Here is a 27994-nt window from a genome sequence, read left to right as displayed (position 1 = left end):
TGCGCAAAATCGGGCAACAAAAATGGACCAAAAAAGCTAGAAAAACATGAAGACGATGATGATGATAATGATGATTTTGGGTGAAGATGAAATTGGGAGTTAAAAAGTAACTTGGAGTTAAAAGAAAGACAGAGTCAAAGTGAGTAAAGGATTGAAAAGAGAAGGATGATAAGTGAGTCTTGTTTCACTCTCTTTCTGTTTGAGAAAAGGTTCAGGCTTTTGTTCATTTCATTCACATTTTGGAAATGTCATGGATGCAGAGAATGGTGATGAAATTATCTAGAAATAAGAAGATTGGAGAGAGAGAGAGAAAAGAAAGAGATGATGAGAGGAAGAAAGAGAGAGAGAGAGAGAGAGTTGAAATAACGAGTAAAAAAAGATGAAGACTATTTATTATCTGTTGAAGTGAAACATCAAATTCAAGTGAAAAGACAATGAATGTTTCTTGGTTCACCTAAACATCAAAAGGTTTACAATGGATGCAAAATTAAATTTGATTATTTAACGTTATTATTCAATAGTTATTATACCAATGTTACCATGATGATGAACCTCAACAAATTATTGCCAATTGTTCAATTTAATAACATGTAAAGTGAGCTTGGAGATAAGCTAAAACAAGTTGATCAGTTTACAAAACTGTTGTTACTTTTTTCTTGTTGTGTCTTCTGTTTTACATTCTCGTTACTTGGTTCCTTGTTCATGCTAACAGTTAACATGTTTTTGTTGGGTTAAAAATATTGATTATCATTATTATGACAACATTGTTTCCATCAGTGTCACTGTTTAATTGTGAATTTGTGCAACTGTTAACAGCCTTTGGTCGCTTTGTTGATTATTGTGTTTATCCTTTTGTTTCACTTTCAACGGTTTTTTTCCAATTTACTATGTAACATTGTTACTCATCTGTTAACTGTTTTGTGCCAAACGCCATACTTTCCATTGTTTCTCTCCTTCTTTCTTTTGTTTCTACTTTTATTAACCAACTAATTCTTGATCTTAAAAATTTAACAATTTGTGATTCTATCGATAGTTTTAATTAAAATAGTATCAATAATTTAATAATTGAAATAATATTGTTTCTGTGCCAACAACAATGCTTAATCTAATTTGTTTCTTGTTACCAAGCAGAAGATGACTTATATTGGCAAAATGGATCAAGTGTTGATTAAAATGTCTCGTATAAAGTCACTTCTAATGAAGCCCCCAGCCATTTTTACTGAAAATAGCAATCATCAACGCCATCATCATCATCGCCCAGCTCGTCGACCAACATTCAGCTATTGGTTGCTTTTATTAATCACAAAGTATCTTGTAACCTTTGCTTTTGCATCAACTTCATTCTCGTGGTCAATGGAAGAGGATCGTCGGTTTTACATTCCAAACAATTACCATCCGTACCGAAATATTAGATCACATGGACCATCACCATCAAACTATCAAACTCAATTTGTTTCGGTGAAAGATGATGAAGAAGAAGATAGTGTCGATGCAAGGATGAGAAGCAAAGAAGCTCAAAAGACCAATTTTATCAATCCAAATAGTATGAGAACTCGAGGTCCACCAAAGCAACCAATGACACCCGAAGATATGATTCAATACATAGATCGAGTTACACGTGGTGAATTTTGCCTTCAATCACCTAACCATGGATCTGATGAATTAATCAGACGATCAAATTCACCCTCACTATCAATCTCCACACTAATGAGCCAAGACGATCGACACCAGTTGACCAATAATAACTTTAACAATCCATCATCATCACTGCTTTATAATAATTTACTAATGTCCAGTCAACAAGCTTCATCGCCCTCTTCCTCTGGAACCCTGGCAACACCTCATCATCATCACCCTTTCTATGCTTCCTCACCCTCTCGTGATATACCACCTCAATCGTTACGCTTAAAGTACAACCAGACTGCGGCTCGAGTTGACCTTTTAAATGCAATACTCATTGACTACAAGCCCAATGAAGATGGTTATCGATTTTTAAAGAAATCTTTTCATGAAATGATTAACCTTGATAAAGATATTATCCATGCTCGTATCATTTGGCTAAGTGAGAGTAACACCACCGCCACCAATAACAATAATCCAAGAAGTAATAACAATAGTGAAGGACGGTTGAATGGGCAGTTTCAGGAATCCAATTTTAGACCCTTAAATACAGAGAATACAATCAATTACATTAAACCAGTTTATTATTATACGGCTAAACGTAAACGAACCTTTTTCACCTTAAATATTAATCGAACCATTTCACCGTATGAACCCTGGTTTGATTTTGAATTTAAATCAGCCAACCAAGAACGTCTCTTTGACCATCTACTGGTCCAGCAATACATTCCTCGATCTCAATTATCATCATTTTTATCCTTGGATTCACCAACAAGTGTCCAACAAAATCCAACACCAACAGCAAACAACAACATGAACCAAACCGGCGCCCTGGTCAACCCTAATAACAAAAATAGCAATAAAAAGGAACATATTACCAACAATAATGAACTTAATAATGATAATAAAAATACCAACAATAATGAAAATAGTAATAAGGAGAGAAACAATAACAACAATAACAATAATAATAAATTTAACAATAAGTGTCCTAAATTTACAAGCTGGACAAATGCATATTATTCCTGTGATTACCAGATTTGGCTATTTTCATATACATCGTTAATCATCTTTGAGTCAATTGATTCTTGTATCCTTCGAGGTATCATCTCGGTTGATATTGATATTGGTAAAATTGATATCAATCAATGTGACCATGCATCGATTGAGACCACAATTCCGCTTCTTGGAACTCACAAATGTCATCGACCAAGCAGCAAGGTGAGCCTTTCCCATAGACACCTTGCAATACAATAAAATAACAATTTCATCAACTTCAATCCCAAGCCAATCAACAATCAAACCAATTCCATTTTCAGTCGATATTTTACTCAACTCATGACAAGTAAACTGGTTATAGTTGATTGTTATTAAGCTCTTTATATTATCAAATTTAATTTAACCTAATCCATTACATACATTATTTCACTTCAATTTAGGCATTTTCGCTTTCTCTCAATCCATTGAAATAATGATGAAACTAGAAAATGATATTGATCACTGAACCATTATTAATAGTTACCTTTAGGCTCATTTTTTACTATCAAATTAATGTCATCACTGAATAATGATTGCTATATTGAATATTATCAAATGTTAACTATTTATGGTTAACATTTTCAGTTGCTTTGTTGTTATACATTTTTTTTTCTTTCATCAATTTTTCATTTCCATCCTTTCAGCTCTTGATTATTCCTTTGTTTGATGAAACAATTTTGCCTCATGATTATCCTCTTGTCAATAATATAATATTAATTGTTTACCATTTTTAAGTACAATCATTGGCTGTTGAAAACTTAATCATTGTCTGATTGTTGAATTGACTGAATCAGTCAATACAAGGTAATGACATTAAACCTGCAACCAAAGCAAAAAGGCAAAACCTAAAATGGTTTGTCAAAATGAAAACTCAAATGAAAATAAATTGCTCCAAGAATCGTCTGTAAACTTGAATTCACTCAATTCAATGATTAACGACAATTTATCAAGTAAATGGTTCCCATAAATCCGCCTTAAAATGTGTCCAAGCAAATAAAAATGACCAACTCTAATCCAGAGGTTTATCCAGTCCAGACTTTAGTCAACCTTTCAACTTAGCAAAAAAAATTGACCCCAAATCAGCTTGATTGTTCAATTGTTTAACTTGATTTAACACTAAAAGCTTGACTATCGGACAAAATTTGACAACACAAATGATTCTTGAATGATTACAATTTCACTCAATCTCATTCATTTCAAATCTTTTTTACCCAATTTCTGGTTGATTGTCACTTTCATTTTTCCTTAGATGCTTATTGAATGATAACCCAAAAACAAGTCACCGACAGTCAAAATATTGATATAACAAGTAAATAACAATAAAAGTAAACATTTTAATATATTGAATGAATCAGATTGATGGGTTGACATTTGCATTAGTTAGACATTATCATTGAATTCATTGAAATCCATGTTTACATTGAATTATAACCATTTCTTGATGTTAATATTTACGTTCATTTGACTTTCATTTGACAGTCAATTATAAATGAACTGATTGACAACAACACGTCTCTTACTCGAATATCAAATTCACCGAGAAATCAATTTTGATAAGCAAATTAATTACTTGTTATTAATTAAAAAAAAACAAGTCAATGCTGTTAATTACCAAAAAACCAAACCCATTAATATAAAGCTTACAATTTGCTTTTTCCTAATTCCTTTGCTCATTATTGATGATTTAATGATATTGGCTACAGATTTACATTGAAACAATCAAAGGAAAAATTAAATTCATTCCTTTATTTTGTTCATTAAAAAAGGTAAATGCAATATTGATATTATAATCAATAGCAAGCAAACAATATTAAACCATTCATTATCTTCATTGTTTAATATAATGAATGGTAAATGTTGAGTTTACCTTCACAAATTATCTGTTAATTTATTTGCTTCTTTACAATTGAAACTCACATCTCAATGAAATATTCAAAGGGTTTATTTCCCATTAAACAGGAAGATAAAAAAAAGAGTAAATTCAATTTTTCTACTTTTCTCATTGAAATAATATACATTTAGCTTCTTTTCATGGCAAAATCCTAATCGATGTTTTTTTCAATTTTCATCTCATTCCTCTGAGTGTGCTCGGCATCATTTTCATTTCCGTTTCTTTCATCTTCCTCTTGATCATCTTCATCATTTTCCTTGTTTTTCTTTTCTCCATTTCTCAAGATGAGTTTCACCAAATTCAGTTTATCAATGTTGTTCCAACAAAAGTTGAAATAAATGTTGAACAAAAATGAATTTTAGTTATTAAAAGACATTTCAAGTTAAATTCAATTTCACACTTAAGATTGTTTTTCATTTAATTTCATTTAACTTCAATCAAAACCTTGGACCTTTGGACATCATTTTATTGACTTTTGTCTTTTCCTTTTCTTCTTGTTTCACCAAAAATTCATAAGCTTGGTAAAACAAGATTTTTATCATGATTACATGAGAAAATGCATGTTTTTGTTTCCATGATAAAAACATTGACTGTGATCAAACAGTTGTAAGAAACGAGAGAAAAATCGAGACATTTTTTGATACTTTTATTGTTGTTTTGTTTGGAAATTTTGGGCAGAGAGAAAAAGAAGAAAATGTTGAGAACAAATTCTGGTTGCTGAGTGGAACAACAATTAGATTATTATTGATGCTGTCAACAAAAAGACAAACACAACTGGAATACCTTTTCATCCTTTTCCTCTCTGTAACATCTTCATCTCCATCCTTCCGCTAAATCATCATTTCTTATCATTATTATCAGTCAGGGAAAAACATTCAAATATAATAAGTTCAATATGTTATGAGATTATCATTAGTTTCACATTTGATTGTTGTCTTACAAGCTCAAGATTATCAACATTGTCACAGTCAATCACAGTCAATATCCAGTTAATCAGGGAACACACAAAAGTCTATCCAATTGTTTAACCCAAAAACCAGTTGCAAGTTTTTTCAACTGTAAACCAGAAAAAAAGAGAAACCAGAAAATGTTTAAAATCTAGAAATGTTGTCATCTTTACTTGTTATCAATTGTTGCCAGTTCACTGTTAATGTGAATGTGCAAGTTAATCAAATTAAATTATCAACTAAACGATTGTAGCTTTAAAGCTTTGCATTATAATTGCGATCGTTGCTAATGAAGCAAAATAAGACTGAATTTTATCCAATGTTTTTCGGTAATTAAGTTGAGACAAAGTTTAGTTGAAAATAGACGTTAAATCTGTATTGGTTGTTGGACAAGCTGACTACACTTTGAAACCTTCAAACAATTTAATTAAATGTCATCAATTGACAATAAAGGGAAGAGTAAAAAAAGGCTTTTGACAACAACTCTGTTCTCGACTTGATTATCAAAGTGAACATTGAGATGATTTAAAAAGATTTTTTCAGAACTCGATCTTTTTCTTCTTCTTCTTCTCTCTCTCTCTGTTTTTTCCTCCCTGTTTTACCATTCTTGCTTGTTGCTGTAAAACATTTCAACAACATGACAATAGCATGCTTTTTGAATCTCTTCAATTGTGATTTGGTTGAAATAACATATCCTGAGCATACCCTGAATTCATTATCCGTTGCATGTATTGACGTATGAATGGGAAGAAAAGAGGAAGAAGAAAATGAAATCAAGTGAAAAACTTTCTCTTTTTTCTCTCATTTTCTTCAATCGCTCACAAAAGTGAATAATTAAAACTGTAGTTTACTCCAATTGACAGATAATTAGATTCATTCAACCTTCTTTTTCCGCTAAAAACTCACAGTAAACTGGTTAAGTCTCCTTTATCAGTATGGCAACTTGGAAGCTGCTTGGTTTAATCGGAAAATGTGTAAAAATTTGAAACAGAATTGAGTGAAATGAACAAATTTTAATTTATCAAATTTTTCTTTTCATTTGTCGAGTATTTTGTATACTAATTGCAATGGTCATTATTGGAATAGAAACTATCTTTTGAAACATGATTTAGTGAAACTCCATTTTTCAACATCAAAAGCATTCTTTGAAAATGAATGTTGCAAAAGCACGCAATCATGTTTTGTTAAAATTACTGAAATTTATTGAACTACAGAAATGACTGGGAATGCAATTTGTTTTATTCAACAAGATCGAGTGATTCGCAGTCTTTTTGCTTATTCAGCGAATCAAGATCTTCCCATTTTATAGTCAATTTTTATTGAATATCAGCTATTGAAAGTTTCTGATATTAAATTTAGTCGAGCTGGATGGATATAATGATAATAAAAGTATATGAAAAGCTAAAGAGATTTTTTATAAAATTGTTTATTATTTTCTTTATGTAAAAACGATCATTTTAATGAGATGAAAATGGATTGAGATACTCTATCGATACTTGAATATTAGATGATATTAACGAATATATTTTCAGTAAAATATTTGTTTCGCTAGTTGAAGTGTGTCTCACATCTTCAATTGTTCATTTTCTGTCTACGATATTATTGTCATTCACTCATAAACTCAGAACCAAAATTTGAATCCATTAGATACTTTCTCTTCCATCATGAGTTTAGGATTCGTGGAAAATCATTGACTAAAAGTGGCCAGAAACAAAGTTCTTTAATAAAAATTCTATCCATCCATCTTACAGAGTTGAGAGGGACTAGAGAGGCCAAAAGACGAATCGAGCAGCTGAAAAAGGGCTTAAAAGAACCTCAATAATTGATTAGTCGAAGAAAATGAGAATAAAAAATGAGCCTGAAATCAAACCGATGAGCATATTGAGCAAACAAATGGAAGTCGCTATGGATCTCAAAAATCAAGACTCATGTGATTATTTCATGAAAGGCAAATCAAAATCTGAATCTGAGTAACAACATTTAGCTTGGGTGACAAAAGAGACAAGAAAATCTCTAATTGATGCACAGAAAACAGAAATCGTTCATTTTCACACTTCTGTTTAAAAAGACTGGTTGGACAAGTTGATCTAAACCCGCACTTTTCAGCACTTCTAGTGTTCGTAATGATTGAACCTTAATTTGTTTTCCTGGAATAGAAATGGAATAATGGAATTTCCTACGATTCAGCTTCCAATCCACAGTGATTGGAGTGAATAGAGAAAAATATTCTACTTTATTCGAACCTACTTTCGTTACCTGGATTATCACCTTATCATTTACCCATGAACATATTGTATTATATTGAAGGTGCATTTTAAATTAGTTTGGTCCAAATCTCCACTGACTTTCAATCAGTCCAAGAAAATTGGAGTGAAAATTTATCCAAACTTTTTAATGCACTTTTTCGTATTATTATAACCTTTAAATCAATAATATTTTTCTGTATTGATTCATTAATAGGGTTTTATATCATGTAACAATATTGAACTTACATAAGCCTTTGTTTGGTTCAACTTTGTATTACATGCAATAATATCAAACTGTTTTCCCTCCATTTTTTTGCTTGAGTCTACATTTTGAAATTGATTTTAACTTTGAATTAATAATTTGTTTTCAAAGTTTCACTCGTTTCTTTACACCTTACCATTGAAACTATTCAAGTTCAAACAGTGAACCAGAATCGATATTTTTTCATTTTATAACGAAGAAAAGATTTTTCCAAGAAAACGAAAAAATAATGTAAATTTATTTTCTTTCTGTTGATAGAGTCAAGTTGAAGTCATTTTCCTTCACTATTATGATACTTATTAGCATGATTGTCAAAACTTTAGCCTTTTGTTTTCTTGGAATCGATGAAAAAAATCGCAAAGTTCTGCGGAATTAGAAACTTTTTGAATGTAAAACCATCAATCGGAATAATATTACCAGCAATTGAAGAAGAATGATAATAAGAAAATTGTATAACTGAGATTTTTTTGTTTCTTTGATTGAATGCAGCAAAAAAACGAGTCAAATGATGGTAAACCCATTGATCAAATTTCCTCATGAGAATTGGAAACCATTGATTCATCATCATGTGTTAAAAGAAAAAAGAACGAGAATTGAAAAAATAAGTTCTTGAATGATGATGATGATGAAGGATGAAAGAAATGCTTAAGTAACTTTCATTTTTGTGCCAATATTGATCATGAGTTTGGCCAACAAACAGAAACAAAAAAAAAAGTTTCCATGAAATGAACAATCAATGGAAATCTTTTCTCACCTTTTCCAACCTTCATGACATGTCAACATTTATCGAACTCTATTCAGATATTGAAACAATTAGCAAAATGAAATTATAAACTAACATTGAGAAGTGAAAATTTATTCAAATTGAAACATCGATTTGCCAAAACAATTTGACTTTAAAATTTCCTTCAAAGAACTTCAGAATTTATCGAACTTTTGTCTCCCTTCGAATTTCCATTATTTTTATTCCATGAAATTGTCACAATTAACTCGTTAATCAAATTGCTCAACAACCTTTTCGCCTGACAGACGAACATTTTATCGAGAAAATTTGCTTTTGTCTTTTTTCGTTTTACTTTTTTCTTTTCCTTTTCATTGCTTACTTTTTTTTCGGTTCATTTTTTGTTCGTTTCATTTTCATATCCATCATTCATCTTATTCAATATGCACAGTTATTCAGCTCATGATAAAACTGTTGATGAGGATAATAATAATAAAAATGATAATAAAGAGAGAAAAGGTTGAGAGGAAAGAAAAAGTTGCGCAGATTCTGAACATTGATGGTAGCCAAGGTTCATGTTCATTGTTGATCATCATGAAGCTTCCCTGGAATTGATCAAAGTTACAGACTTTCTTCTTTCTCCTGACCTGATATAATGATTACATGAATAAGGGAAACAGTCAAGATATATGTGTATTGTAACAGGAAAAAAAAGGTCACAAAAAAGAGCAGAAATAAACTAAGATAATTATCATCTGAAGAATCGATCACAACTCTTACGTTGAAATTTTTCCCTTCTTCTTCTTCTTTTCATGTTGTTGGCCGTTTTTCCATCAAAAATTATTTCAATTCTTGATTCCCTTTCTATCCTGGTTTTATCATTCAAAAAAAAGGTTAATATTGTCGCTGTTTTTTCCCATTCCCTTGCCTTCTCTGCTAAATGTATCAATTTCAATGGGCAGAGTGAAGTTGACATTTATTTGATTAAATAATCAATTTCAACTTGACCAGTCAAAGTAATCATTTCATCTTTTCTGTCTTTCCTCCTTCATACTGCCAATGAAAATATCAAACATGATAAGTTTACTTTTTACCAGAATATTAATACACAATATTCAATATTTGCTCAAAGATAATCAAATAATGAGTGAAAATGTCAAACAATCAAACAATCAAATGAACTGTTGAACCTTTCAGCGTTAAAACTAACATTCTTTATCTCCTAATTGTTTCAAGAATTGCACTTCAATCCAATATTTACCCTGAATCTTGAGATGAATTAGGTTTGAAGTTCATCAAAAGGATGAATTTCAAAAATCTAAAAATCTCACAATTTTTACAAACAAAATGATGAACATGCTTCAACATTCAAACATTGACAGTTCGATATTTTCCTGTTGAAATGATCCAGTTGCTATCTTTTCAGGATTCCCTTAAAATCAAGATTATAACAGCAATAATAAGAAAATGAAAATGGAAATGAAAGGAATGAAAATCGTTCTTCATGTAAACCGATGTAAACAGTATAATTGTAACTCAAACATTGACTCATCCAGAATATATTCATCTGTCTATTATCTGTCCTGACCTTATCCATTCATCATTAGTTATTGCGTGCTTTCATGTTTCCTTTGAAAAATGTGACTGAGCTTTTCAGATAGTTTCAGTGATCAGTTTTATTTGCATTAAAAAGTCTTTTCAATTCACAGATTAAGCTTTATTCATCATTTATCAAAGATATAAATGATTATTGAAGATTTAAATGGAAACAATTCAACCTTTCAAGTTGATCTAAATGAGTTGCTCGAGATTCCAATTGCAAGTTTCCCTGAAAAGGTTTGGGAAAATTTGAGTAATGGTTAGTCAAGTAAACAATAGATTGAAATGGCAACGTGAACTGGGAAGAGATAAATTAAGTTATTAGTAACATTCAGTCTGATACAATTTAATTGGACTCACTTTTCATCCTCAATTGGCCATGATTGGTATTGAACCTTTTTATCATCATTATCCTCTTGATTTCCTTTTATTTGTAAATCTTTAACTCATTTCACCATTTACCTAGACAAAAATGGGTTCCAGTGAAAGGTAATGAAACCAATTGAGGTCATTAGAAGTACCTTTTTCAGTCTAATGTTGATTCCCTTTTTTGGAAGCGTATTTTTTGCAGATTATCAGGAATGATGCATGATGAGTTTCAAAGTGGATAAAACATTAACATGATTCTTCCAGTGAATCTTACCAAATGAAAAGAAAAGCTGAATCTAATCTTTTATCACATTTTTATGTTTCCCTGTAAAAACAGTATAAAGGTGCAAGAAGTAAAAAAAAAGATCAGAGCAAAAGCAAAATCACTTTAACCAGGAAAAAAACCTTTTCTGTATTACATTACATTGACCAAGCCATCTTTTTAGCCATTTCAGTAGGAAAAGTGTTCCCATCAATTTTGATCCTGACCCTTTGGATCATCAACAATCACAATTATTCCTATTCTCATAAATAGTTGAATAAAGGCCCTCAAGATTGTTCAGACAAGAAGAAGAAAAAAAGTGAACGAAAAAAAGGTAAATTCAATAACCCAGGGAAAAACTGAGTTTACCTTCAAAGATATCAACAGATAACATGTTTTCCCTTAAAATCCTTGAGTCAATAACATTCATCCTTATCATCTTCCCTTTCCTAAACTCAAGAGATGCTCTTGAGTCATCAAAAAATATTCACAAGAATCACTTTCATCTTACAATCTTCATCCATTTCCTAAGCTTTCATCTTAACCTGAAAATGAAAATTGGTTGATACCTGTTTTCATCGCAATCAAATCATTTCTATCTTGTAATAATTTCTTTCCCTTCCCTGTTGTTTCCCTGTAAAAAGCAGGAAACTAAACTCTTGATTGTTTCTTGTCTTAACCATCATTTAAAGCAACAATTAAGAAGCATTTTTTGTACTTGATCAACTTTACCCTTAACATCGGCTTAACAGTGAAAAAAAATCTGTCACAAGCAGAGTAAATTTTCTTGAGCGTTCCATCATGTTGAGATTATTCAGACAAAATTTGATTCTCTTTTTTTCTCCTCGCTGACAAAAAATAGCCTAAAGAAGCCAAAATGAAAAACTCTTTAATCTCGATTGTTTGAAACTTTCAAGAGTCTTATCATTTTTAAAACAGTAACATCAACATTTTGCTTCAATAAGCTTAATGCCAGCGCATTCAAAGTGTTCAGCTTTGGTGTTACATTTCATGTTGAATCATTTCCCTTTTTTTCATGTAAAATTACAGTTTCTCAACAGAAGCAAAAAAACCTACAAAATGATGAAGGAAAAACAAATGATAAGTGAACCATGGAAATACCATGATTTTTACCTTGAAAAAAGTAGAGTTCTTGTTTGCACCCAATCCTGGAATGATGAGCAATGAATTTTGCTGATGAAAAGTGAAACAACAATGAAAAAAGATTATGATGATAAACATGAGGGTGAAGTGAAGAAGAAGCAACATTAAACTGACATTTGTTTTAAGAAGCAAAAAGTGGGTTAAATGTGAAACCCAGAAAGAAGCAAATGATGAACAGTGAAAAGAAATGGAATGAAAAAGATTATCATTGTTGATTGTTTTTTATTTTCATGTCAATATTGAGCAAATGTACAATGAACAATCATGTAGTTCAACAGATTCAATGTTAATTACTTGAAAAATGTTGAAAGAAAAAACGTTTCTTCCCCAAATTATTGAAATTTTTTTTCAACTCAACTCATTGTTCCAGTCTTGCTCATTAACATTGGACAAAATGTTGTCCAATTTTGCTTGCCTTTTGTTTTCTCATAATTTTCATTCCCTGAGTTTATCTGTTATCTGGTAAACACTTGAATCTTTACGGAATTTTCAAAATGACCTTTTTGTTCATTCAGTTATGAGAGTTGAAAAGTGTAAAGATGAAAATGTTTCACGTTTTGAGTAACGAGACTGACATTTTTGTCTAAACATCTGTAAATTTGAAACTGAATTTGAAGCTTTGGAATGAATTTTTCTGGCCAATTCTTTTATTCTTGTCCAATTTTTGCATCTTTACTAATCGATAGTACAAGAGCACCAAAAGTTAATTAGAAAGTAAAATTAGGAAATGAATTTTTTTCTTGCTCATAAATTTGCTTCCATTTTCTTTCATGATAATTCATCTTCTTTTCTTCTTCTTGTTCTTTATTCAGATTAGCTTTGCGCTCTTTAACTCTATTCAGTTTATCATTTTTCAGGTCGCTGAACAATTAACTTCTTTTCCTGTGTGTTCATCTTGTTTTTCCTATTAATTTAGGCAAAAATTCATTTCATCCAAATCTGTGGCTTTTATCAATCAAGAAGCATTTGATCATTTTGCTGTTTTAAATTCAAACCAAATGTTTTGATATTTGACAAAATTACAATTATAGTTGAAGGGAAAAGGTTGAAAATTTGATAAGCAAACAAATCGCAATTTAATCTGAAGTTATGGCGAAAAGTCAGGGAATTAAATGTTACAGATTTTCGTTTGGAACACAAAGGTTGAGGAAATATTGATTAACTTTTCCTTGATTCTCATTAAGGAATTGAAAGGCTTTTGTCATCATTGATCGGCCAATTGTGATTGTCTTTTTGTCTCATATTAATTATATAAAACGTTGCAAGTTTATCATGAAAATGTTAAAGGTGCATCTGTTCATGTTGAATATTTTATCCGTTTCAACATTGAATTGTTAATGGAAATGAAAATTGTGTCTCTCAGTGATGATTTTGATGAGGAAGGAGGAGAAGGCAAAGGATGAGGAAAGATGGTTGCAAGGCAAGAGGATGAAAACTGTGGATGTGGTTTAATCGTTATTCAAGCTTAACAGTCAACTTCTTGATTACAGTTGACTGAACAAATCAAAGTCTTTTTATTTCTAGGAAACATCTTTACACTAGACTGAAACTTGAAGATTCATTCATGTAAACACACTTACTTATCTCAATGGTTAATCCGATTGCTTTCATTTTTAACATCATCTTCATCATCATCTTGATCACCATAATCACTTTCTCATAACTCCTACTCAAATAACCCAACATTCATTGTTTAACATTCTTTATCATGTAAATCAATAATTGACATCAGACTCAAGACAAAACTGGCATCCATTGTTTACCAGTCAACCCAATTATAATAATCTTTACATTTTAAAATTTTTCATGGTTAACCCAGTTTCACCAGATTTTGTTTACCAAACGTATCATCGGTTTAATTTGGTTATTTTCAGGTTTTTGTTTTAGTGCGAGTCAATGGCTATGAAACCCTTGAAATTTACAAAAACCTAAAAATGCTTTTTCTGGTCAATCCGAGCATTCCGAGTTGCTTCAAATGTAAATTGATTTTTCATCAAACCTTCATCTCATGTCAAATGATTCAGTCTTCAAGATAATCAAGAATGCTTTGAGTCATTTCCACTAATAAAAAGGTTTTCATGTCAATTGAACGATACAGTTGAAGTTATTATGAATGTTGTTCTGAATCTATCGAGAAAAGTCAACTTCTTTTAATATTTATTTTCATTCTACTGTTAGCTTTGTTTGTCTGTTGTTATTTTTCAGAATATTTTCAAATAATAATTTAGGTAAAGGTAAATATTGATTGTAAATTGAATCGCATTTTATGCTAAAAGTGAAGTTATAACATGCAAATATCTTATTATTGGTTATGATTGGATTTAATTTTGTTTCTCCAAATTTTCTCCAAATCAGTTTCAGACACAAATAACTATCTTTATATTAGATTTGAATTGATCTCTTTAAGCTGTTCGCGATTTTATTCAAATATGACTTTTAAAGCTAACCTTTTATACCCAAATGCACCAGAAATGCTTTACACTCCAATCGAAACCTAACATTTCAATTTGAATACAAATAAGAGTCAGTTTAAAATGAAAATTTACATTTACATTCGTTCCAATGACCTTTTCAGATCAGTTAAGCAAACTGTAATTAAATACAACCATTGCAAGTATTCAACTTCAGTAGTGAATCTTATTTAAAAATACTTAACTATGATTAAACCAAAGTAAACCCAAACCCAAATTAACCCAAATATTGAAATAATTTTCCAAGTCTTATCATTAAATGATCGTTGAAAAGTGATTTATACATTTGATTAAATCAATGGTTAGTTGTCAATGGGTTTGAAAGAGTGAAAAATGCTTTGATATTTGCAAATATGGTTAATAGTTAATGCAATCCCAATTACCTTGTTGATGAATCTCATGAGTAAACCTTAAATTAGCTTATTTCTTTATCCATTTTATTTCTTATCCTTTCTCTTCATCTTCATCTAATACTCTTCCTCTCTTTGACCTTTCCCTACCTTATTATTATCCTCATCTTCATCCTCATCTAAATGCCACTTGAAGCTTCATCTTAATGATTTTGGTTGTTGAGCAAAAGCAACGATCCATTTCCTTGTCAGCTTACTTTTTTCATCCTTCATTCCCAGTAATTCAAGTTGAACAGTGTAAACTGATTTTTACTTGATTATTCATAAGCATTACATGAAAAGAAGTGCAAACCTTTTTAATAACCATTGAATCATTTAACTAATCAAATGTCAACTGACTATTAAGTCAACAGTCCAGTTCGACTCTGAAAACATCTTTTGTCTCTAAAGGTTTCTCATGATATTCAAGATTATTGTATATTCCAGTTTCCATGTCAAAACTCATTTCAAATCTCATTTTGATTTCATTTTAAAACTCTAATAACCATTGACAGGATAGAGAAGAAAATATAATACAAAATGAAATTATGATGGTTGTGATGATGATTTAAAAGCAGAATCAAATATGTAATCAACAGGAAGAAAAATTTTTCTTCATGATTGATAAAAAAAGGCAACTCAAGAAAAGGAGCAAAAATTGTATCAACATCTTTGTATTACCAATGAATCAGGGAAAGAAATCGATTTCTTTTTCCTCTTCTTTTCCTTCTTCATTTTTCATCTTCAGTCCTTTCCTTTTCCATGATAGTCTTTGCAAAGTAAAATATCGAGAAAAATAAAAGCTTCAAAATTGTTGAAAAGTGAACATTTTCAACATTAAAATTTGTTACATTTCCTAATTCTATTGATTCTAACGAAAAGTGATGCTAAACATTGAAACTTTTCATATTGAGTTCAATTTTTCGCCTCCAAAATTTAGGTCATTTTCATTTTTCAAATCATCATGGAATAGCTTTTGGAATAGTTCTTGAAATGTTTTCAAATCTTTACAAATGATGCATTTTGTTGATTTTAGAAATAGAAATTTTCTGTTTGGAAATCATTTTTCAAAATGAAATTCTAAACATTTCAATTCTAATTCAAAATTTCGTTGAAAAGGTCAAATATTTTCTCGAAAACATTACCTTCAAAACAAAGCGTTTGATGTTAAATGCTTGGCAAAATAGTCTTTACTACATTAGAAGCGACTGTAAATTATCAACTCTGATCGCATTAGAAATGAACGAATTTTTCCACCAAGAAAATGATAAATTACATGCAAACTATGGAATGAAGAGTTTTCTGAAATTTTCTAAAAATGTCATCGAATTCTGTTTGAATTATTCATAAAAGAATCACCTTCTTCCCTGAATTTGTTTTGAGAGAATAATAATTTTCTTTCTTTGTTTTCTCAAACCTAATATTCGAGTTTTTGAATTCTTTACAAACCCAATCTTTATCGAGTTTTTTCATCTTCCAAAACCACGAAAAAGTCACTTGAACAAAATTCTGAAAACTTGAATATTCACAAAATTCCCAACTACAAATCTCTTTTAATAATTCAAAAATCCCAGTCAATTCCGAGGATCACTCCCAGAGGAGTTTATGGATAAAAATTTTCCAAATCAAAAATTTGAAGGATTTTCCAACAGAAAATTTTCGTCTAATTATAAGATGATATTCTCGATGTTCTTCATAATAAACACTGAAACATTTTGACAATTGATTGACCATTGACTGTACTAATCTAATAGACTCAATGGTCATCAATCTATTTGAATGGTTGAGCTTCAATTTTTCAATTCATTGTGAATTAAGGTCAATGATAAACATGAAAACAAACACGAAATGTTGATGAAAGACATTTCAATGCATTTATATTTGCTATTTAAATTACAATTGTTACAATTTGAATGAAACCAGCAAAGCAAAATTGATGTAAACAGAAGCAAAGCAAAAACAAAACGAAACTCCCAGTGAATTAAAATAAGTTAATATGGAAGGGAAGAAACAAGAAGAAACATTGAATTATATAAATGCATAAATAGCTTAGTTTTCACGTATTAATATTAATGTCTTTTTTTTCATTTACCTGAGAAATTTGAACCTTTTTTTAGATTCTCTTTTGCTCGTTTCCACAATTTAATTACTAAATATGTTAATTGTTTCATTTTTTGGCTCAAATGAGAAAAGGTTTAATCAAAAATTTGCACTTTACAATCAATAAATCAATATTGTAATAGCAAATGGTAATGTTATTAGAGTCGAGAGGATGAAAGATGTGATGAGATTACAGTTAATCTTCATGTTTCTTCATTGTAATCCTCTGAACGAAGTACTCGGCTTTAGGTTGAACGAGCATGAGCATGATAATGATGACAATAATGATGGCAATTCAGTGAATAATTTGCTTCTTATTTCAACGAAGGTTGGTAGTGAGAAAAAAAGAAGCGACGAAACATTCATTATTTCATAATAATCGTATAATAATGAATGTTTGAATTGTAAATGTTTTCAGCAAAAGGTTGCAAGGGAAAGTTATCAAATGAAATGTTAATGATAATAGTGTTTATGTTGATTATATTGTAAAGGTGAATCAACTAAGAAGATTGCAATCAAATAATATGTTTTACTTGGAAATGAAACATTTCAAATGTTTTACATTTACATTTGATGTTTTGTTTCTTGTCAGACTTGAAATTGGGGTTGAAAAAATTTTGGGTAAAATGTTCATATCATTTGTAATGATAAATGTATCATTTCATTTGATGGCTGTTTTCACATCAAAATTACTGCTCTATTAAACTGTTTAAGTATTATTATTAGAATAATTGCTGTTCGCAACTTGATGTAATGATTGTTGCACGATTAAGTTTTTATTGAGACTTAAATTATCGTTTGGGTTTGAGATTTTTGGCATTTGTTTCACTCCAAGGATTGGTAACTATGTATTGAAAATTTGGATAAAAATCGATAGAAGTAAAAAGCTTCAATTTTATTGGAAAATTTTGAATTTAGTTCTGGTTATTACAATGGATCAATCACGAAAAAGTGACCTTTTTTGTTGTCTTTTTGTGTATTAAGGTTAGTCTCTTGACTCGGTAATTGATTGATTCAACTTTTTGGTTTTTAGGGTAAATCAAGATGATTGAAGTTGATGAATAGATTGGCTTAAAGATCAATTTTGGGTTTCTGGGATTTTAGTTTGGGTTGAGTTTCAATTTTGTTTTGATACAATTTTTAATTTTTGTCTCGTGTTTTCTGGTTTCTTTATTCAGTGTACCTTTCAATCTGGCCATGGATGGAGTAAAGGAGGTTATGAATGTCGATGTCGTGATGGATATTATCCAACTTCGGCTTCATTTACTAAGGACCAGAAAAGTCGATCTTTCAATGGGACAGAAGTTGAAAAGGCATGGACTGATAAGATCAATGTTCAAGGGTAAGTTGACTGTTCTTAGCTTCAACTAGACGGACAATCCGATTTGCCGGTTTGAATTATTGTGCATTTGCAAGACATTTCATTTAAACCCAGATTTCAACGTTAACCAAAATCAAACCCAAATAAATCTTCAACTCTGAATAGCCGTAGTTATTTAACATTAATTTCACGTTTAAAGTAAATCAAAATATTTATTTATGTTTGTTAATCTGGTCTTTTTGGACATCTATTGCTGCAAATGATCACATCTTCATTATAATACGTTCATTTTCAAAGATCATTTGTAATGCATTTCACCAAGTTTTCTTGCATTTCAATTTCAATGAATTTTTCGGTGAATGCATTTGTTATATTGATTGAAGAACGAAATTGAATGTTTTAAAATTCTACTTAATATGAACTTTCGCCCATTCATGGTCTTATAATGTTTAATTTTGCATATTAGCTTTAGAAATATTGACTTTTAGTGACGACAAGACATTAAATTGAGACACAGCAACAAAGTCCAACAAATTGACTTTAATTGGATAGAGTGCCTTTAAGACCTAAAATTGCGACTTATTATTTAGAATTTATTCAACATTGCTAACAATTTAAGCATTATTTCAACGAAAAGTGAACTTTCTTTATTAGCAATTTATACGATGAAATATTCCAGACTTGAGATTGAGACAGTTGATTTGTTGATGAATTTTCCAACTTGTAAGTAATCGTTTACAAATAAACAATTTATGAGCTTCACTTTAACCAAGAATAATTTTTTAAACTTTACTAAATTCGTTGTCAAAATATTATTAATAATGTATGATGTTGAAAGCAACAATGAATCAAGGTTGTGAGTTTTCATGAGACTTTTCAAACAAAACTTGCCTTTCATTTTGGTATATCAAATAACCATGAAGTGTGCCTGTAAAAAGCAACCTTATTTTTCCCTTTTCAACCTTAAATTGAGGATCATTCAGTAAATGACCAATTTTTTTCGTCTCTTTGTTTCTTACAGAAGTGTTCAATATGATATGATTTATGTTTGCCAAAAGTGTCAAGATGGATGTGAAACTTGTACAGATGGTTCAGCCTGTCTATCAACCTACAATTGGGCTTTCCGTATATCGCTATTGACTGTTTCAATAATTTGTATATTTCTTACTGGACTATTAGCATGTTATATCTATAAATATCGTAAACTGAAGGTCTTCAAAGTTGCCAGTCCAATATTTTTATGCATCACTCTACTTGGCTGTGCCTTTATGTATTTTGAGGTAAGTAACTTCACCTTCTTGTATATTAATAATGATCAAATAATTACTCTTATCAATATTATTCATAAAAATGGCCATTCCAACAAGCCATTGCCACCATTATATCAACCAGATTTAATGTTGTTTGCGTTTCTTTCACATCATAATGTTTAATATTCATAAATCATACAGTAAAAGGTTTAGTTAATGGTTAGCTATCATTTGAAAATTTCATGTAAATTTGATCGATCACTGAGTAAACCTTTTGATTCCATTATTTTTAAATTTCATTTCTTTCGTTTTCTAAATCATTTAATCCAACATTGGGTTTTCAGACTGAAACAAAATTGTTACCTTTTCAAGCCACTGTTTAGTTTGATGGATTTGTCAGGGAAAAGATGAAAATTTAGGTTAAAAAATAAAAAAGTCAAAGGTTTAAGGGTAGTCATGAGTATTTTGAATGGCTGATGGCAAATTTTGGAAAAGTAAATTTGAGAAAAGAAGAAAAATGATTGAATTTTGTCAGAATAAACCTTGAAGCTATTTCATGAAATAAAAGTCACATTAATTGATCAACAGTCGATATCACTTTGTAGCTGCATAATTTTTGCTCATCAATTGATTACTTTGTTCAATTTATTTCATCTGGAAATTACAATTTAAACTCAATCTCACTTCAATAATCATGTTCTGAATGACTCTCGACTGTTTATTCTGAAGCAGAAAATAAGAGTAAAATTTTGAGAAAAGGATTCCAATCAGATAAAGTTTTGAATAAGATAAATGAAGATAAAGTCAACTTATCCAGAGTCTTGCATAGGAAAATTACATTGAAAGATTGTGATGTTATCCTTTAAACGAATCCTATTATTATCAAATCAAGAATCAAATTATTTCCATGATGTGTCTTGAGATTTTATATTATCATCTTTACAGACTGACCAAAATTGGTTTATTAAATGTATTTCAAGTTGAAAATTTGAGTGGATCAAAAAATGTAACCTTTTCTGTTTTCTGTCTATTTTCATGCAAACCTGAATTGGTGGATAAGATGGCAGCAATTTTTCCAGTTTTAACGACGTTTGCTTGCATTGTGACCAAATGTACTCGTCATATGGGCTTTTGTATAACCTATTCGGCTTTACTGTTGAAAACTTGGAGAGTCTCATTGACATATCGAGTTAAATCGGCACATAAGTTGAAGTTGACTGACAAACAATTGCTTCAATGGTTGTTTCCAATTCTCATGATTATGGCCATTTACCTGGGCACTTGGACAATATCAGCGCCTCCTCAGCCCATCTACATAACCGACTGGCATGGGCTCAAGTTTAAAATTTGTGACTACAATTGGTGGGATCACAGTTTGGTTATAATGGAGTTTTGCTTTCTACTTTGGGGAATCAAAGTTTGCTATAATGTACGAAATGCGGAATCTTTTTTCAATGAAGCCAAATACATTACTTGGGCCATTTATAATATAGCAATTGTGAACATCCTAATGATAGCAATCCAGTAAGCATTTTTACCATAAAATAATCATTACAAATCTAGATTTATATCGGTAATAGTAATTGAACAATCATGATAAACATGAGTCTTTTTATTTTTGTCTTCTGTTACAATTTGACAAGTTTTTTTTGCTCCTCTTTTCCCTTTTTCTGGTAACTATCAAATTGGTCAATTGGGAAATGAAAATGATTTTGTAATTTATCCTTTTGGGTAAAATTGGGTTAAATGATTGAACCTGTTTAAATTGATGCCCAATGCGGACGGGAATATTGTTAAATTATCATTATTAGCATTACTGTTATCATCATTATCGTGTTAAAAGATCATTTAATGTTGACTTTCTTTTTGTCCCGGTAATGTGAATTATAATTGAATCCTGTGATACAATTATCATGGAAGACTGGGTTGACTTGGTAAAAGTAAATGTTGTTGTTCTTGTTTACATCATTTCTTGACTTCACCATTGTTTTCATGGTTATTCAGAGTCTATTTATTGTTCATAATTGTTTGTTTCATTCAACATCAATAGGAATTGTGATCAACAGGCAATCATCAATTGGTTAGCCTCTTTTTTATTGACTCAACCCAATCAAGTCAATAATTTTGCATGAAAACATGCAAGAATTGATCTCAACTGGTTACAGATGACTGATTATTTTATCATCCATTCACAGTTTCCGATTTCACTTTATATTGTCTATCATGATTCATGATGTTGGCCTTTTTTTGTGTTCATCATTAATGATAAATAATAGTAATAGTAAGAAGCTATAAAAAAAGAGATTCCTTATTACATGATTTACTCGTTTTGGGTTCAATCAAACTGTGATTTTGAAGAGAGTTACTTTAAATACGGTTTCTTGATTACCATTTTATGATGATTGATTAATTAATTGGTTTTCCTTTTTTCCTTCACTTACAGTTTACTAATTTTACCCAAAGCTGGACCCGATGGTAAATACTTTTTTGGTTTTGTCAGAACCCAATTGAGTACAACCACAACTGTTATGCTCATTTTTGGACCCAAATTTTACCGAGTAATCAAAGGACAAGGTGACTCTTGGGACAATAGAGTTCGAGCCAGAGGAATCAATGCTTCCTTTTCGTTGAATGGAGTTGGCCTGGTTCATGAAGAGACGACTGATTTATATCAAGAGAATGAAGAATTGAAAGAGGAAATTCACAAACTGGCAACTCAAATTGAATTGATGAAGTTGATGCAAATGGAAATCAATAATCGCCATTTAAAACCTAAACACACCTCATCTGGACACCACATTTTACCCACTGTGACCATCACTGCGAACCCAGCTTCAGCTGGAAGTGTAACTCAATCACCGATAGTCAAAGCGGTTTATTCACGGTTTGATACCAATGATGCGCCTTCACCAAGAATCTCACCAGCTGCTGAATTGGCCAGTGAACGGGTTTAACAGCTTCAAATTATAGTCACTGCTTCAATAATCATTTCAAGGATCATGATTGGAATACAATTTGATGTTGAACAAACCTGACTCTAAATGAAAATTAATGGATAATTGACTCTCAAGTCGACTCAAAATTGTCTCAAATTTGTAACTAAACACGACCAAAGATACAATCAACTGCCAACTTTAATCTTGTAAATCTTATTGTTGTTGTTGTAATTATTCAATTACAATGTTATGTTGAGTTTAATCGTCATTGATTACTTTGTTAAATTTATATTTTTGACCGTCCAAACTTGCCCTTTCATCTTTACATCTTCATCAATATTGTCATGAAAACAATGAACATAATTTGCAAACTCATCACTTAATCACGTTAAACGTCTTCATCTTCACTCAATTTCAACGATGAATCAATTTTCAACAAACAAAAATGCATCCAACAAAATGTTACACATTAACAGCATTGCAATTGATTTAGTCAACTTGTTAATTGAAATCTATTTATTTTCAGCTCAATTTCCAATTGTCTTGATAAAATGATGATCATGATATCTAACCCTTCTACTTTGATCTCTTCTCCTACAAAAATCCTTTTTATTTGATTCTCTCTTCTTATATTTCCCGTAATTTAATTACAACTCCAATGATCTCCAATGATCATCAAAACCAACTTGAATCAAGTTTAGTCAAAAATTGATCCACTTCTCTCTCTCTCTCTCTTCAATCTTTTCAATCACAATTATTGCCACTGCCACAATTGTAATTTAGGATTGTGATTTTGTTTTAATTTAAAGCAAAGTCAAACCATTTTTTCCCACTTCTTCATCTTCCTCTTCAGTTCATTCAAATTTCATACAATTGACTGTCAACAAATGTTACAATTAGCTTTGCAATTCTTGATTTCTGGTTGCAATCTAATGATTAAAATATGATGCTTACAATAACATGTAAAATAATAGCAAGCAAAATATTGCCAATTGTACCAACAGCAACTTTAAGCGTCAACCACTAGAAAAGTTACCTAAATTAAAATTAAAATTGCCATAAACAATTAACTCGTCAAGTTTCATTAACATTGTTATAACAAGAAGCTCGTTATCCAACATGAAGTACACTTGAATCCAATAATACTTGGTTACCACAATAAATACACTTTAAACAATGTTGCTCGCAGGCAAATGATGAACACTTATGCACAGTTTGCGTAAATCCGGGTTCTTCACTAAATCTCAATTGATTTCTTCATCTGGTTATTGATCACGATATTATTTAGACTCAAAATTTCACCTTTGATTAACAGCTCTTTCATTGAAGTTTCACTTTTGTGTATGAAAGTGATTAATCTCCTACTTTTATTCAGTAATTTTATTGACGGTTTGGGTTAAATAATGGAACCTTTGTTTAACTTATACTTGAATTCAATTTTGGTTGGCCGTTTACATGTTTCTATTGTTGGATTTATTAATCGATCAACTTTGATGTGTTTAGCCAGGTTGATTTGGAAGACATTAATTGTAAATGAAATGATTTAATGTTGTTATGGATAAAGCAAAAACAGATAAAATAAGAACCTAAATAAGAGTTGAAAGATACTAACACTTTTAGTTGACACACTGACGTAATTGTTGAAAGATTATAAATTGTCATTTGAGAAAGAGTTTCTTTACAGAGACTCCATCTTGCTTGGATTTTTCCCTCTCTTTTTGTTTTTATTCAACGTTTGCTCGTTTAATAGCCATTTTTATCCAGTTTATTTTTTCAACCTAATTTAGTTATTTCATTATTTTATTGATACGTTTTATTTTATTATTGTACTTCAATACATGGTAACATGAAGGACCTAACTAACTGTGAAAGTGACCTGAACAGCAAAAAACCAGGAATTGGAGCTGGATCGCTGTCTATTTTACCTGCTTATTTTGAATTATCTGTTTTTTGGTGACTTCGTGATCAAGCAACCCAATGAGATTTTCCTGTTTAATCAATGTCAATCCTGGGGCGAATTGGTTCCATTTATCGACATCGTCGTCTAATCTTAAGTATGACGATTCGTACTATGATGGCGTTTTTCTGTGCCTACCAGTTGCGCTCAATAACGGAAACTTATATACGTGGAGAAACAATATCCAAAGTTAATCTTTCTTTTCCTGAATTTCTGACCCTTCCGAGTGTTACATTGTGTTTTGATTTTATTGATACTCTCAATGTTACTCGTTTGTCAGGTGATTACCCTTACATTCTTAAAACTTTACAAAGTCGAGATCTCATTGATGATTATGTCACTCGTCATTCCCATCTTCCAGAGCTATACTACCTTCTGGGTAATCATAGCTTAGCCTCGATGAAAGGCTATATGAATGATAATATTGATTTTTTGTTGGCTAAAATAACACCCACCCAATTAGAACCTGATGATGGTTTAAAGGTAAATTGTAATGTTACACGCTACCTGATTGAACCCAATTTCTGTCATACAATAACCTGTTATCATGTTGATAGTGATGAACCAGCTAAATATCCTCGAAGTACGATATTTGAGCCTCGTTATGGTGGAAGAATGTTGATAATTGAATTAGAAAGCTGGGTTGGAAATCTGACAAAATCCATGTCGATACACTTTACTGTTCAATCATCATTACTCTATAGTACCCGAACTTCAAGCTATCTAATTGACCTGACACATCCACCAACCACATTCACTGTTTCATATTCGATGATTCGCAATGATTTAGATTCTATTGCATCTGAAACAAAATGTCTGCCCTCTGGTTCATTTAGAGAAGGGACTGGTAATAGGAATCAACGATTTTATTGGTGTATCAATGAATTGATTCGTTCTTCATTTGGATGCTCAAGTTACGGGTCAGCTCAAGATTTTGATGATCCAAATATGTTTCACCTTAAACTTGGTTATCATCAATACTATCGCGAATTCTTATCCTCAAACTTAACCCAACGAGATATCGATCGAGCAAAAATCAAAAAGATTAGACAACAATGTATTAGTCAACTTAAAGCTCCTAACTGCATTGATGAAATTTATTCACCAATCGGCGATTCGTTCAGTGTGAAGGATAAATCTGATTATACCATTATAGTTGATGCGCCGTCAGTTCCTTTTGAGAATAATGAATTTTCCCTTGAAATTGCTCTTCTTGATTACCTTATTTATATAAGTTCATCCCTCAACTTTTGGTTTGGTATTTCAATTATATCAGTTGTTGATCATTTTATCACAACTTTATTCGAATGGATTGATTCAAAGAAATTGAAAAGTAAAGAAACAAAACCGCCATCTCCGAGTCCACAATTTAAAGCAAAGATTGTCGTTCAACCAATTCGTTCACGAGTTTTAACCAAATTCAATTCTCTCAATAGAGAAAGGTTTTCTCATTACTATTCCAGATACCACAGCATTAATCAGCAGTAAGCGCTGACTCGTTCTTTGCACAAAATTGTAATGTTTATCTAGACTCCAACATTAAGCTTGTATAAACTGCTGCTTTGCTTCATCTGAATCCATTCAAAGTCAAGCTATTGAATTAACAAAAAATCTAATTAGCATGCAAAATCAATAAACTGCTTGGCATTCAATTTATAAGTTAAATTGGAATCTAATTTTTTTGAATAAAATTACTAAAATTCTGATGAAAAATTTCATATTCTGTTATTTATTAGCAATATTTACAAAATTGCCGAGATTTGCAATTGATGGATAAAATTTTCTTTTAAATTGCTATAAATTAAATTAACGTCTTAAGATTAGTCGTCTAGCCTCAGGTCTTAAAAGACCTTTGCTTTATTTTCAAACCTGGTTGAAGCTTTTCCGTTTCCTCCTTTTCAGGTGACAAGGTTTACATTTGCTCGAAACCAGAAGGCTTAATGTTTTCCTTTGTGTTGTGTTTTATTTTCCCTCTCTTTGTTACCTATGTCATTCTGATATTTTTTATTCTTCAGTTCACAAATTATATTCTATTAATGATGAAGTTATCTCTTTCTAAACTGTTTAAAAAGCGTACATGGTTGCGTTCAAAACAAAAAGAAGCTAAAGTTACTTCTAAAACCAGTGGAAGTGATAAGACAAACAAAGGTAAACATTGGACCTTAAATTATTCTATCCTTGACCATCTTTAATTTCTTAGTGATTTTTTTTCGTTATTTAACCAATTTTGATTGAATTCGTGTTTCTTGATGTTATTTGTTTAGTGACAATCAAAGTCCGGTTTACTGATGGCGATTATAGTGAGATTACAGCTGACACAACAAATTATCAGACTATGTTTGACCAGGTAAGGTGAAAATGGCTTTGTAAATTTGTGCTGTGTGAAATTCCCTAAATTCATCTTTTTTAATTTCTTTCATCTGAATTTTATTGCACCAACAGCTGTCGAAATTAACCGGTTTTGGCCTTGAGGACACTTATGGGTGTCGTTTCAATACTTTTGAAAGGTAAGATATTTTCTCACTCAGTACACTAATACACAGGCAGTCAATACATCAATGCTTATCTAATATATCTATCTTGTCTTTTTAGTCACAAATATAATGGATGTCTATATTTGTTCAACAATCGCTTCGTTAAAAACAACGGCCATGAAATGTGGACCGGTTTCGAGGATAAACAGCTGGGTAAATATGTGAACTTACAGGATGGTACTCAATTTACGTTGGGAGTTTATTACGATCTTCATGATCGAGTTATTATAAAATATCATCTTGTCGATGAAACTATCCCCGATGGAAATGATCTGATCAAAAAGAAATACTTTACGCACAAACATTTACTCCAAGTGAAGGAAATGATAAAAAATGATTCGTCAAGTGAATACATAAAGAATTGTCAAAACAGGGCTGTTTTGTACCTTGACTCACCCATGAGATACAATTGACAACGCTCTTTTATCAACTTGAATCTAGTCAATTATACTCATTTTTTCGACAAGAATTTTTGTTTCTTTTGTTGCCGAAGAATTAAAACCAATTGATAATCTTTACATCAAAGCTTTGCTCTTCCATGAGATTATTGGTGTTGATACAAATACAGCTGTTAATCCAGCCAATCTGCAAAAATATGGAACTGCTCCCGGATATTTTCAAAAGGCTTATTTCTTCATTTTTCGGTTTCATCTCTGGTTTTAAGCTCAAGCTTAACAAATACTCTATTGGATTTATTTAACTCGTGATCTCTTTGTCTTCATCAAATTAATTTTCATAATACTATTTGGAGCTTCTCTCGATTAAAACGCTCATTGTGTGATCAATTTACGAATGCGAAGATATTCATTTACGCTCCTAAAGTAACTCAAATGTAAAATTGAAAAGGAAATTCTTTTATTTTTCTGATTTGCTGCAGGATTCTTGATCTACCGTGATTTTAATGAAGCACTTAAAAT

The 27994-nt window shown here is 30.9% G+C and overlaps 2 protein-coding genes across 2 annotated transcripts; both read left to right on the top strand.

The window, feature by feature from the left end:
- The first annotated feature begins 223 nt into the window (after positions 1 to 223).
- LOC107366723 (uncharacterized) lies at positions 224 to 23656 on the top strand. The gene is made up of 5 exons (XM_089268236.1): positions 224 to 2841; positions 18258 to 18421; positions 19422 to 19680; positions 20711 to 21174; positions 22094 to 23656. The coding sequence occupies exons 1-5, from the start codon at positions 1135 to 1137 to the stop codon at positions 22602 to 22604; spliced, it is 3105 nt and encodes a 1034-aa protein (XP_089124362.1). The 5' UTR covers positions 224 to 1134; the 3' UTR covers positions 22605 to 23656.
- A 2826-nt stretch (positions 23657 to 26482) lies between these two features.
- LOC107366725 (uncharacterized) lies at positions 26483 to 27862 on the top strand. The gene is made up of 4 exons (XM_015934348.3): positions 26483 to 26691; positions 26808 to 26890; positions 26986 to 27050; positions 27136 to 27862. The coding sequence occupies exons 1-4, from the start codon at positions 26484 to 26486 to the stop codon at positions 27488 to 27490; spliced, it is 711 nt and encodes a 236-aa protein (XP_015789834.1). The 5' UTR covers position 26483; the 3' UTR covers positions 27491 to 27862.
- Positions 27863 to 27994: the final 132 nt, after the last annotated feature.

The sequence above is a fragment of the Tetranychus urticae genome, chromosome 2 (assembly GCF_039701765.1).
Source record: "Tetranychus urticae isolate SD_2017Ah chromosome 2, NJAU_TeUrti_SD_1.0, whole genome shotgun sequence".
Lineage (NCBI taxonomy): Eukaryota > Metazoa > Arthropoda > Arachnida > Trombidiformes > Tetranychidae > Tetranychus > Tetranychus urticae.
This window is presented reverse-complemented; position numbering and strand designations above follow the sequence as displayed.